At 37.1% G+C, this 14,612-nt stretch overlaps 1 protein-coding gene across 1 annotated transcript; it reads left to right on the forward strand.

Annotated features, from left to right (window-relative positions):
* Positions 1–499: 499 nt before the first annotated feature.
* Positions 500–14,308, forward strand: stau1 (staufen double-stranded RNA binding protein 1). The gene is made up of 15 exons (XM_073870415.1): positions 500–689; positions 3,545–3,865; positions 4,306–4,427; positions 4,504–4,684; positions 5,539–5,689; positions 6,808–6,979; positions 7,143–7,238; positions 7,314–7,526; positions 7,841–7,984; positions 8,961–9,107; positions 9,283–9,356; positions 9,440–9,764; positions 9,866–9,982; positions 11,315–11,400; positions 13,453–14,308. The coding sequence occupies exons 2-15, from the start codon at positions 3,682–3,684 to the stop codon at positions 13,538–13,540; spliced, it is 2,100 nt and encodes a 699-aa protein (XP_073726516.1). The 5' UTR covers positions 500–689; positions 3,545–3,681; the 3' UTR covers positions 13,541–14,308.
* Positions 14,309–14,612: the final 304 nt, after the last annotated feature.

A 14,612-nucleotide genomic window follows, 5' to 3' on the forward strand; every position in this document is an offset into this window, starting at 1 on the left:
ACTTATGGGAATTATATTATTGCACTATTTATTGGAAACAAGATGTTTCCTATTTTTTTGTCATTTTAGTAGCGAATATAGATCTGTTGAGTAATTCCAAGCTAGTTAATTTTATTTGTAAAAAATTGAGTGGGGGGCCTTCAAATATTGTTGTGGGCAACTAGGGGGCCTTGAAGTGTAAAAGTGTAAAACTGTCGTTTCATGGTCTACTACATACTTTGGTCACATATTTTAATGGTAACAGATTTTGGTGTTACACCGGTATATATCGTCGTGACACCCCAACTCAAAACATGTAAAAGGGTTAAATAACCAGCCCCTCCACCCACCACTGTAACACAGGGCCCATTTCACAAATCTGACTCCGCATATACCCATTTTTATAAATTAGACAAAATAAACAGTTAAAGCATTACTAATACAAATACAAATGTGTTCCTAATAAGCCCATTTGCACAATATTAACTCCACAAATTAGCGCCGTGACGTCATTTCCTGCCAGGGGCGGAACACATCGCGCTATTCTCTTTAGTGTTTGCCCTGTCTATACTCACACTCTCTACCTCTCTCCCGTATTTTCATACTGAACCAGTCCACAATACCTCCAAACCCGGATTAAACCGAGGAGACACTACTCTTTAACATCCAAACTCATGGAGTAAATCACAACCGGAGAGAGATAAACCGAGGTGAGGTTTCAGGCGGAGTTTGTGAAGATGCGCGAGCTAGTAATGCTTAGCTCGAGCCGTTCATACTGTATTCAACTGAATGAATCTTAACGCATACTGACATAAAAACTTAAATAAATAACTGTATTACACATTTAATATTGCATTTGAACGGTTGGTTTGAATGCTGCACGGTTGTTACGCGTTTGTGTGTATAGCGATGGCTTTGATACTTTACTTTGCAGGGGTAACGTTAGTCTAGTAAGGTTTTTGTGACGGCTAACGTTAGTCTAGTAAGGTTTTTTTGACGGCTAATATTTATTTTCTGTTTAAACGACTGACCTGTGTGCTTGTTTTAATCTGTTATGTTCATTATAATTACCCATGCAAAAGGGCAAACAGTGCACACTTAAGTTGTTTTGTAACCTAAAAATCCTCTTGACATTAGCTCGTGTTATGTATGGTGTGTTTATGTATATGTTAATATTTGACACTAGCTTACATTGGTATGTCAATGCCGGTTTTACCGGTGTACGTTATTTTTTATTGATTTTGTACTTTTGCAGGTGGGATTTGTCTTTTGTTCTTGTGCTATATTGATCAGGTTTCCTGTAATGGGCAACCCCTTATAAGCTTGTTGCCATGTTACTGTAATTTCATCGAGTATTTTACTTCGATAAGTTGGGTCTTCTCAACATTAATATTTGCAGTGTTACATTACTTTGCAAGGCAACGCAGTTTTAAGATGACGTATCTACACATTTTCTTTCAATTAACACTACATTTGTGTTTAATAGTGTTTAATAAAATTATCTGGTTCACTTGTATGGCTAATACAATTAAAATATGAGAATTGTCAAAATGTTGTCTCAGTTTTGGTATCTGTGAACATGAAAATCAAAAGTTTTTTAGGCTAATTAATTTCGGTATACAGGGTATGCATTGCACATGACGTCACCCCATATACTTTCTATTGGAGAATTGTTAATATAAACTAGGCGAAAATTTTTCTGCAGAAAGGAGAAAATCAGGTCTGAATGAGTTTAAACCTATTGAAATAACGTTTAAAAATCTAATTTTAGTCTTCACCATTTAAAATGTAACTAATATACATTTTCAATTGTGATGATGTAATCATTTGATATTTTATTTGGTCTGCCTTGAATTTATTTGCATACTAAATTGTGATCTACGTAAATCCTACATCAAGGTCTTATCACAATTTTACATGGATCTTCTTAAACCAATAATTATTTTGAGCTCGAAATATTTGATCTCCTATTAATCCCTCCCATTTTCTCCTGAATATAACTTTGTTCAGGAACAAATCAATAATGTAAATGTTCCTATTTAAAGGTCCACTATGTAGATTTTTAGCGAGATCTAGTGGTAAGATTGTGAATTGCAACCAACAGCTAAGTCCACAGCTCACCCCTCCTTTTCGAAACGTGTAGAGAATCTACGGTAGCTGCCACAGGATAAACATGTCATGGTCTGAGACAACGTAGTGACAAAATTTGCTCTAAAGAACAGTTTGTTCGAAACATGATGCCGTGAAATGGCGACTTTCATGTAAGAAGACTCATGTTGTATGTAGATAAAACCTTTATTTTAATGTAATAAAAACAAAACCATTAATTCTGTGAAGTCTTTATACATCACTGATAATAGTTATGTAAATTATTAGGGCTGCAACTAACGATAATTTTCATAATTGATTAATCGATTGGGCCGCAATTAATATTTTTTTCGATTAATCGACTAATCGGATAAAAACATAAATATTCAGTCAATTCGATTTTTCACTTATCAAAGCTAAATAAGGTTTTAAATTGGGATATTCATGTGCACTTTTAAAAGTGCAAAAGCCACACACTATTAGAGAGTTTTACTAATCATTTTGATATTTATATTTTAAGCCTTAAATAAAAAGTTTGTGCAGCTTTTAAATGGTTAAACATCTCCAAGTGTCCGTATGGTTCAATTAAATGTAAAGGGTTAAAATTTCAAAATAAATTTGCAGATAACTTGCATATTGAGGACCAAATCTAAAATTTCTGATTTTATTTCATTTTGAAAGAATGTTTGGGGAATAATTGCAGAAATGTCAATGTGGTGTAATCAATTAGTGTAACTAGTATTTTTTTAAAATGAAAATATAAATGTATTCTTAAAAAATGTGGAATAAAATATAATCCTCCTAGTTTAGTGTAATATGATCATTTTTACATCATTTGTCAAAGATTAGAAAACAGAGCTGTTTTCAGCATATGTCAGGACAAATATTACAAAAAACACATTAAAATTTACATTTAGAAATAACTATTAAAATTATATTTTAAAATGATTTTTCTGATTACGCTTACATGCCATCAAGATGCATAAAATATTGAATATTTCTCATTCTTTGACGCAATTGGCGGTTACACCATTTGACATTTTCAGGTACATTCAGTCTTAACTTTCATAAAAATGGTGCAAATATAATTTTTTATTGCATAAAATTATCAAAAATACACTGTGCATTGAAAACTTTTAAAACAAGTTTTTGAAAAGGATTTTTGAATTTCTCATCTTAAATGCCAAACCGTTTTTGTCACTGACCCAAATACAATTGACAGTCTTGTGACTACAAATGTAATTTTATAGCCGATGTGTGGCAGAAGTGTGCAACACTAGCTTGCATTATTTCAATTAACACAGAAAATTTAAAATGCAACCAAATTGGATTTCCATTTTATGAAGGAAGTACGTTTCACAAAGGATGTTTGCGATACCTACTTCCTTCATGAAATGGAAATCCAATTTGGATGCATAAATAAGCATGTATTTATATACAATAACTAATTTTTTGCTTTTAATTCCTGTTCTCCGAGGTAGAACTTTGCAGTCAATCTACAATCTCATACTGTCTCCTCTCTTTATACTCCATCGAAAAATTGTTCTTTCACCTGCAACTGCAAAGTCTGTACCTGGTCATTAAATCAACCCACCACCTTGTCAGCCAATCAGAATGTCACAGCTTCAGTTCCAGGCACCTGGCAACCCCAGTGCCGCCCCTTTACAGTTAACTCCGCCCCAACCCGGGTTCAGTATTCCCTGTGCCACCGCTTCCTTACCATCAGAGAGTGCCAGTCATCCAATTAGAAACTCCGCCCTGCCTTCTGCCTCAGCCACGCCCTTCTGCAACCCCACAGGTGGGTGTTAAAAGTGTTCAGAACTTTTTGAGGACATTTAATTATGCACATGTGCTCCTGCAGCTCAACTAGTATAGCATAGGGTTAGCGACATTAGGGTCATGGGTTCGAATCCCATTGAAGGTATGGACTGAAAAAAGATAAATCACTTAGAATAAAGATTTATGGTTTTCACATATTATAAACGTTCATCAACTTCATCTGCTGACACCTTGCATGTTGATCGAGTCTAAATATAATTTGGTGAATTACATCATGTTTTCAGCTATCATTAAGTGTCTATAGGTCTACTATTTGCTTATTTGATTACCTAAAATCAGTCCATACAGAAGAAAAATCATCCGATTTCATCTAGTTCTGTTTATTCCCAAATTAAAAACACACCTAACCTAGAGATTTATATATTTTCACATTGATCCAATATTGTTTGTGTGTTCAAGTCTCTAACATGGCAAACCCTAAAGAGAAGACCCCGATGTGTTTGGTGAATGAGTTAGCCCGTTACAATAAGATTCAACCGGAATACAAGTTACTCAGTGAACAAGGACCAGCCCACTCCAAGGTAATACCCCCCGAAATAACCTCTCCTATATATTCACAAACCCTTTTCTGAATTGCTGATGGTGTCTGTTGGTTAGATCTTCTCAGTACGGTTAACTCTGGGGGACCTGCACTGGGATGCAGAGGGGACCAGTATAAAAAAAGCCCAGCATTCAGCAGCATCATGTGCCCTCGCCCAAACTTCCCTGCCAAAACCCACTCACCGAACCCCCCGTCACCCCGGCAAGAATCCAGGTGGACTCTACAAGGGCTCAGATTGTACGTTTAAACGCTTATTTACCCCGTTTTATTTAAGGGGACAGTTCACACCAAAATATAATTTCTGTTATTGTCTGCTTGAACTGGTTTAAACTTGTTGTTTTACTTTACACAAAATGAAGTATTTTTAATGTGCAGATTATAAATATGCAGTAGGAACTGGGAGTTTATGCATCAATGTAATCCTGATGACTTACTGTGCGTTCACACCAGACGCGGAAGAGGTGGCAAAAACGTGCTACTCGTGTGTAGTTGGACGCTTGAACATTATGAGTTTACTCGCTTCATTTGTGCGTGAAATACTAGTTATTCGAAACATTCACGTGTAAATTCGCGTCATTGGAGGAACTTATATAGCTCAAATTGAGTAAACTCCTCAGTCTTCCAAAAAAGATCCTTTTAATTCCTATAAAACTATGAAGATGTCTCGTGTAGTGATGATGATTGTCCCCCATTGTTGTTTGGTTTTTCTGCCTCCGCTCGCTTCTTGTAATCGCATCACTGCTAGAGCAAGCTCCTGATTGGTTAACGCGGCACAAAAATCCGCCAAAGTTCAGATTTTTCAACTTGCGCCATTCGCGCTTACTGTGCTGCAGGATGCCTTTTCGTATCTTTGCATTGACTTAACATGTAAATCACTCACGCTTGCAACCTCTTCCGCGTCTGGTGTGAACGCACCATAAGAATTCTGTACATTTAAAGTGAATCCCGATTTCTGCTTAATTTTCAATTTTTTTTCTCTCTTTTTTTGGGTGAACTGTTCCATTAAGATCCCAAATGTCTGTATTTCGACTATATACAATTGTTGTGTTTGTGTGTACTTGCCAAGCATCACTATTCTTCTCCTTCAACAGATGGCATAACCCACACTGTGGAGCTAAATGCACTTTGTATGAAGTTGGGCAAGAAGCCCATCTATAAACCTACAGATGCCTACCAGGGGATGAGACCAGCATTCAATTACAACATCAGAGCACCAGGCCCCTATGCTCGCTCCATGCAACATTATGCATTTATTTTTAAGCTTATAACCCAGATGATTGATGATATTACAAGTCTGTAGTAGGCATGGGGTGGTATTAGATTATAATAAATATATAATCTTTCAAATATATATATATATATATATTTTTTTAATATATATTAAAGGTAAACATCAAATCAATTCCATGACTTAAAGGGACACTCCACTTTTTTTTTAAAATATGCTCATTTTCCAGCTCCCCTAGAGTTAAAAATTAGATTTTTATCGTTTTGGAATCCACTCAGCTGATATCTGGGTCTGGCACTTCCACTTTTAGCATTTTTTAGCATAATCCATTGAATCTGATTAGACCATTAGCATCTAGCACCTAGCCATATCGGCCTAGAAAATCACAACTCTTAATTTTCTGTCGGTCTTAGTACACGATGTAACTACAGAATAGTCAAGGTTTAAATAAGAAAAATATTCAAACTCTTTGCGATGCTAATGGTCTAATCCGTTTCAATGGATTATGCTAAGCTATGCTAAAAGTGCTAGCGCCAGACCCGGAGATCAGCTGAATGGATTCCAAAACGGTAAAAATCAAATGTTTAACTCTTAGGGGAGCTGAAAAATGAGCATACCTCCAAAAAAGTGGACTGTCCCTTTAATGATTTATTTAATTTTGTGTAAACACAACTCATACCTTGGACTTCAAAACCTCTGTATACCTTGAAACTGGTAACCGGCCCATGCCTAGTCCGCAGTGTTTTTGATTACTCTTAGGATTTAACTTTGGTCATGCATATTTTTCGCTTGAGTTTAATATTTTATGGGGCATACACACCAAACACGAATTCAACGATTTAAGCAAGTAGATTACATACAAAGTCGATACAATTGAAATGCATGTGAATGACGCCGGGTGGTTGATGCACAACGACACACAACATCAATGTCATCGTTCTCATCGTTTGGTCCTACAAAAATTAGATTTCTCGAAACGCTAGAATAGACCGAAATCCCAGACGTAGTACTGAAGGAAAATGAAATTGAGTGGAAGTGCGTAGAAGGGCGCAGCCAGGCTACCATAACACTAGAGCTGCTATATAATAATATGCTTTGATTGTTGATTTTTATGTGACCTTTTCTTTATCAGTTATTACTACCCATTTCCCCCGGTTGGGCCAGTACTGTATCACATGGAGCTGTCGATCGGAGGGCAACAGTTCCACGGCAAGGGCCGCACGCGTCAGGCAGCCAAACACGATGCTGCCGCTAAAGCTCTCAAATATCTGCAAAAAGAGCCAATGCTGCAGCAAATGGCAGAGGTACGTGCTCACATTACAAACACTGTAAATGATTTTATGTATTTATAGCCATACAATGATGGTAATGCAATTTTTGTTTAGTAACAATACGCGTATTGGTTTATCTTCAATTTATCTCCTTCCAAAAATACATCAGAATGATGATGTCCTTTGTTCCCTGTAGATGAGTGAGGAACAGGCACAAGAAAACCTCAACAAATCCGAGATCAGCCAAGTGTTTGAAATTGCTCTGAAACGCAACATGTCCGTGGATTTCGAGGTATGTCACGGACCATTTTTAGTCGGCACAAAGAACAACTTCTCACTTTCACGACTGTTTATCCTCATCACGTAGGTGCTGAAAGAGGCGGGGCCTCCTCACATGAAGAGCTTCGTGGTGAGAGTTACGGTGGGTGAGTTCTCAGGCGAGGGAGAGGGCAAGAGCAAGAAGATCGCCAAAAAGCTGGCTGCCGTCGCCGTGCTGGAGGAGCTCAACAAACTGCCCCAACTTCCCGTCACTGATAAGATGCCACTACGCATTAAAAAGAAAAGCAAATCCATTATTAAGGTAAAAGATGATTTGCAGTGTCTGTGATATTTTGATGGCTAGACTGCTGTTTGGGTGAACTAGCGTAGTACAGAAACTTAGTTCCCCAAATCAGAAATGTCTGATTGTGCACCACCATTTCCTTTGTTTGCGTAAGCGAGTCTGTGCATCGGACGTAGCCAAAGTATTGCTGCTAATAACCTTTTTATTGGCTTTTAATTGATGGTTTTATGGTTAGGGTTATATCGCCACTTGTTGGTTTGGCATGCACGTTTTTGCGTTTTTCATTTTTAAAATTATAAAGTGAATAAGTATTGTCCTTTTGAACATTTCAGCTTCAAACTAGCCCAGAGTACGGTCAGGGCATGAACCCCATCAGCCGACTAGCACAAATCCAGCAGGCCAAGAAAGAAAAAGAGCCTGAATATATGTTGGTGACGGAGAGAGGACTGCCCCGACGCAGAGAATTTGTCATGCAGGTACTTAAAGGGATAGCTCACCCAAAAATAAAAATAATGTCATTAATAACTCACCCTCATGTCGTTCCAAACTCGTAAGATCTTCGTTTATCTTCGGAACACAGTTTAAGATGTTTTATATTTAGTCCGAGAGCTTGTTGACACTTCATTGAAAATCTATGTACGGTATTGTCCATGTCCAGAGGGGCAATAAAAACATCATCAAAGTAGTCCATGAGACGTCAGTGGGTCAGTAAGAATGTGTTGAAGCATCCAAAATACATTTTGGTCCAAAAAGAACAAAAATTACAAGCATTGTCTTCTCTTCCGCGTCTGTTGTGAATGCAATGCATGCACGAGACGAAAGTCTGCAGTTACGTGGCTGACGTGTTATCTGGTGCGCCCCACTGTTTTTTTTTTTGTGCGCCTGGGCTTCATTTACAGTCTGAGGAGACGCACGCTGTAAGTTTGGAAAAAAATTTTCCCAAACATGTCTGAGGATAACACGTCATCCGCGTCACTGTAGTCACGTGACTTTTGCGCATGCGCTTCGCAACGGACGCGGAAGAGAAGACAATGCTGAATAGAGTCGTAATTTTTGTTATTTTTGTACCAAAATGTATTTTTGATGCTTCAACACATTCCAACTGACCCACTGATGTCACATGGACTACATTGATGATGTTTTTATTGCCTTTCTAGACATGGACAGTATACCGTACGTAGATTTTCAATGAAGGGTCAACAAGCTCAGACTAAATATGAAACATCTTAAACTGTGTTCCGAAGATGATCGGAGGTCTTACAAGTTTGGAACAACATGAGGGTGAGTCATTAATGACATTATTTTCATTTTTGGGTGAACTATCCCTTTAATCAGAGCCAACACAGCCTAATGCTGCATAATTATGCTTCTTTTGGCATCATTTACCTTTACATAAAAATGCTCCTGGCTAAGTTATTTGTCCTCCGATCTCTCACTGTGTCTCTCGCTCAGGTGTCTGTTGCGGGGCAGACTGCTGAGGGAATGGGTCCTAGTAAAAAAGTGGCCAAGCGAAATGCTGCCGAGAAGATGCTGGAGCTTCTGGGCTTCAAAGTGCCTCAGCCACAACCCCCCAAACCTGCACTTAAAACAGAGGAGAAGGTGAATGATTTATGACGAAACAGATAACCGTTTGAACGCATGCATGGGTTTAAAAATACTGAGATGATAGTAGTAATAGAAGACAGTGATGCAATTCCGTGCCAATTTTGTCTCTGTATTTTTATGTAACTTCAAGTGTAGTCGTTTGCTAAAGCGTGCATTTGTGTTTGTAAAGCCACCTGCTAAAAAACCTGGAGATGGACGAAAAGTGACCTTCTTTGAGCCAGGCTCTGTGGAGAAGGCTGGGCTTGGTAGGTGATTTTTATTTACCTGTATTATATATTTATTTTGTTTTTGGAGCACTCCATATTAACTCTTTGCTTATTTCTGCGTGTCAACAAGGAGGAAGATTTCCGAATGCCCTTCCTTAACCATCAGCAGCTCCCTGCTGGAATATTACCCATGGTACCCGAGGTGGCACAGGCAGTGGGTGCCAACCAGGGACCCCACGCCAAAGACTACGGTCGCCCAGCTGCTCACAACCCTGCCAAAGCCACAGTAACGGCCATTATTGCCAATGAGCTCCTGTACGCTGGCACATCCCCGACCGCTGAGGGTATACTGAAGACTAACAACAACTTGGCACACAGACCTCACGGGCCCCTTACCAGACCATCCGAACAACTCGGATACCTGGCTACTGTACAGGGCTTACAGGTACTTTGTGTGATAATGAACGCACAGTTACTTTTGAATTCAACTACTATTGAATTAGAAGATTTCAGTTGCTTTAAAAGTGAATTCTGAATCTGCCGCAGGTTGAATATAAAGACTTTCCAAAAAACAACAAGAACGAGTTTGTGTCTCTGATCAACTGCTCTTCTCAGCCTCCTCTGATCAGCCATGGCATCGGCAAGGACGTGGAGTCTTGCCATGACATGGTAAGCATACTCATACCCGAACATGTTTGTTTTCTTTACAGACCACATTTTGTTTTCATAGATGAACATCAGTAGCATGCCAAAGGGGTGACGTATTATTGTAAGCCAACCCGAAGTTAGCAGGACACAAAAGCCCATTTTTCCCATAGATCTTTGGATTAGCTATGTGTTTAACAAAAATGTATGACACTGATGCGGGTGATTCTCACGAAAACTTAGTTTTAAACATGTCAAGCATGAAAATGTAAAAATTGCTTAAATTTACTTTTTTTCCCACCAGACATTGAAAAACAAAGTCTGGAGCAAATGGGAACATTAATTTAAAAACTTTTACTTATCATTTAACACTTTTTGTAACATAATTTAAAAAATTAGTCCTAAAAAATCTCATTACCGCAACAGTCAGAAAACATCAACACTGACATATTTTCAAAATGACATGACAAACCTGAAAGAACATAATTTGGAGATTCTGCACATGCATTTAAAATCAAAGTATTATGCTTCTATTAATTAAATTAACATTTAATAAGCATCTGTTGCGGTAATGATAATCAAAATGTCGTGTAAGCATTCTGACAAGACAATATTTCAAATTAACTGTAAAAAATGATCTTACCTGGTAGCCATCTTGAAGTAACTGGTCCATGTGCTTGGTCACTCAAAATCAAACTTTATTAAAATTCTGTATGTGTGCTTAAACTGTTCTCAAAAAGTGTTGCGGAGGATGAGAACATCAGGCATGGACACATCATTTTCCTTATTTTTCTTCATTATTATTATACATGAATATTCAGTAAATATTTTTTCTGTCATCTAAAGTAGTCTAGCAAACCATCCATTTATTTTTTTTCTTAATATTTTTGTGTTAATTTGATTAAATTACAACATAACGCATGTTCAAACACAGCCGGACACATTGCGGTAATGAGAATTTCAGCAGAAAATGAGATAAAATTTACAATTATAAATTCTTATGTTGAAATCACACATTGTGCAAGGTAGAACACAGTATTGTGTTAATTCTGATGCTATTAATGTTACTATATTACACATTTTAAAGCTAAAATCATTAGTGCCGTGGTGTTTCAATGGTTTCGTGAGAATCACCCATGCATTTTGTCCTTTTGATATGTATTTTTTGGTACTACAAGATTTGAGGATTATCAAAAATCATGTGCCATGTTATGTATATGGCACTTCAAAGAATAACATACTTTATATATTGAAAGTATGGATTTGACATGGTATGTATTTAAAAAAAATACAAAAGAACATGGTACTTTTTTACTGAAGTTTTTTTTTACTGACATTTTTTTCTCTTTGGACATGGCTGCTCTGAACATCCTAAAGCTTTTGTCAGAACTTGACCAGCAGTCCAATGAGCGCACAGCTAATGGACCAATGTCAGGGTGCAGTATCATAAAATAAGAGAGCCACAGACACACTACTGGTTGCGAATGGCATTTTATGCTTTTTCAACTTTTCAGTTAACGTTTTCTATATAAAATCATCTTATATAATGTAACATTTTCAACATAAATTATATCTTTAATGTTGACCAAGTAAGTTCATGTCAAAGATTGATATCAATTTGAAATCAATGAGTGAAATCAAAAAGCCTGATCTTACAAGAATTCCTACATATTTTACGAGTTGGCTTATGAATTCATACAAAGGTAATCGTGCAAAAACGTACGATTCTCATGAAAAAAAAACAACAAAGAAACCAAACCCCAAACCGCAGCCTCCCAGTGGTCAAGGCAAATTTTGCAAAAACTTACGAATGTGGTTGTATAAATTAATACGAGTTAGCCAACTCATAAAATATGTGAGATAGCGTTGAATCAAACTTTGATACATGTTATCTCAGAATAAAATTTTGAGACTTTAGCTTGGATTTCAAAAATAATTATGTTTTAGAAAATTGCATTGTAGTTTTAAAGGTGCCGTAGAATGTAAAACTGTATTACTTTTTTTCTGTAGTACCTAGTTATAGATGATTATAAAACGGCCCGGTCTGGTTCTTCATGCTGATTGGTTGAAACGCGTTCTAAGCCGTGATAAAATACCCTGGTAACCCCACGGTTCAGACCGCATTACATAAGTATCACTGCGCCACTGTTGCTGCATACTGATTTATGAAAAAACACCAGAATCTTTAATCATATTTTAAATTTTTCTACAATTGTACACTTAATGGCGATATCCAGATATATGTCAATAAATATTGTTGAGTCATCTCGTCGATAAAGAGAAAACGTTGTCTGAGGAGTTTATAACTGAAGTTCATACGTCCGCTATTATCCACTGGGTGGCGATCTTACCCAATTTAAACAGTGACGCATTCACTCAACACTGAAAACAGCGTGTTTTCATCAGGCTCTGAATCTGATCTCTTACAAAAGTTATTCACAAAAATTCAATTATCTCTGCTTTTATTAGAAAATTTGAGAGGTGATAAGAGAACAAATGAAGGTAGGATGAAACAGGTTTTTTTTTTAAGCGGATGGTCTGTTCTTTCATTTGATATATTTTATGTTTATTTAGAGAAGATAATTTTTCTGGAAGCAATTTAACTAAAACTTGGTGGCAACTTAAAAAAAAAAAAACGATGACGGGAAAGAGTTAAAGTTAAGCATGCTTCCATGCATATTTGATCATCACCTCAACAGTTGCACGATATAAATGTTAATGTATATTTTAGATGAATGTTGATTTTATAAAAATATACATCACAGTCTTTAATCATATTTTCATTGCGTCTTTGCTGCGTCTGTGTTGGTTGGGAATTATGCTCTGTATCAGCCACACTTGATTCTGAGGAACTACTTTGTTTGGAGGAAGAGTAATATTTGTTATAATAAACTTATTTGTGTTTTATTTATGAAATCCTGCTAACGTTATGCATATGAGGTAACCGTTTTATAAAAGCAATAAGCCCCGCAAAGCAGTGGGGTTACAGTTCATTTTATAACAGCTAAGGGGGCTTTAGGCACTCCGCTTCACGTCGTGCCTAACAAGCCCCTTAGCTGTTATAAAATGCACTGGTAACCCACTGCTTCTTGGGGCTTATTGCTTTTATAATGACGGTTCTGTACAAGGTATTGACATATCATGAGCCTCAAGCCCGATTGTTTCCTCCTCCTTATGTAAACCTCATGAATTCAAAAGATGGAAACAAGCCAATCTTAGCATAACACTGCCTGTGACGTTACAGTCAAGATGTACACCCCAAAATTAAATCAGTTGTTACTGTTGAATTAGTGCTATATGCTAGTTAATGCTATAAGTTGTTTTTTTTTATAGACGTTACAGTTACATTTTGCAGGTCCATACTGAAAAAAGTCCACTCAGAAACGCCCATTTCCAATCTCTTTAGATATCAGAGAACAATTTAACAGATTATTTCAATGCATTCTTTGGCACCTTTAAAAATGTTTTGTCATCTGTTTCTTCTGCAGGTGCAGCAAACAACACCTAGAGGGCGACCCATTACTCAAACCGGCTAACTCAAGCAACATCGGAAAGACTATAGACAGCACAGTTTAAAATTAACAAACGGTCGTTTTATCTGCGAAACACTAGAGAAAAGTCAAAAGCAGAGTTTCAATTGGCTGCACACAAAGGCCTTGAATTTAACCTAAATGAAATGAAAATACTCTAAACTCACAGTTAAAAGTTTAGAGGTTTGATGTTGATTAACTGTACACATGCATTGATCAGATTTTTTTTAACGCAAAGGCTATGAAAAAGTTCTAGTTTTTCATCATATCCAGTGAAGTGGTGGTTTACTTTTCGTTGTTAAATGATACTCGTGACGTTTGACTTGAGTAGACAGGCTCTTTTCTTTGTTGTTTTAAGTGGATGAAGTCATGTGTTCAGTGTCATTTTTTATGTTTTTATTATTATTGTTTTAAATGTTGTATTATAGAAACCCAGGCAGTGAGTTGGGTTGTTGTTAGCGCTGTTGTGAAGTGCAGTATAAACCCCACTGAAGGATATGATGAAGCTATCAAACACATCTCTGCTGGTTTTTCTCCAGTGCTTTTTAATTTACTTTTTACGACCATAACGCAAAACAAAAATGATTTGACTTAAGTGTAGAGCGTTTGGTGGAGTATAGTGTCATCTGTTTGTGTGCGTGTGAATGAGAGAGAGCGAGGTGATAAATGTACGTTTCAAGCACGATAATCTACAGTCTTGACAGTGAAACTGATGTATCCTCCTCTCAGTGTTAACCCCGCCCACTCTGCCAGTTGCAACCTTTTCCTCATGGAATATGAATTAAATGATGTGCCACTTGCACAACAACAGAAACATTGTCTGTTTGTGTTTTGAGGGTTATGTAACATCATGTTCAGTGGCGGTTCATGAGTGTTTTTCAGATGGGCGCAAATTCAAAATAAGTGTTCGGGAGTGTCATGTGTGTTGCTCATGTTTTCAAAATATGTGTTTGTTGCATCATGTAAACCGTGTGCATCACGTGTTTTGTCAAAATGAGTGCCTGCTTCACACGCGTCAAAACAGTTTATGATAAAAGAGACGATCACATTCACATAATACACACAAGACACTCCCTTAACAGTAAACTCTTATTACGCATGAGATTATGCAAGTATCT

This window comes from Misgurnus anguillicaudatus, chromosome 8 (assembly GCF_027580225.2).
Source record: "Misgurnus anguillicaudatus chromosome 8, ASM2758022v2, whole genome shotgun sequence".
In the NCBI taxonomy this organism is placed as follows: Eukaryota; Metazoa; Chordata; class Actinopteri; order Cypriniformes; family Cobitidae; genus Misgurnus; species Misgurnus anguillicaudatus.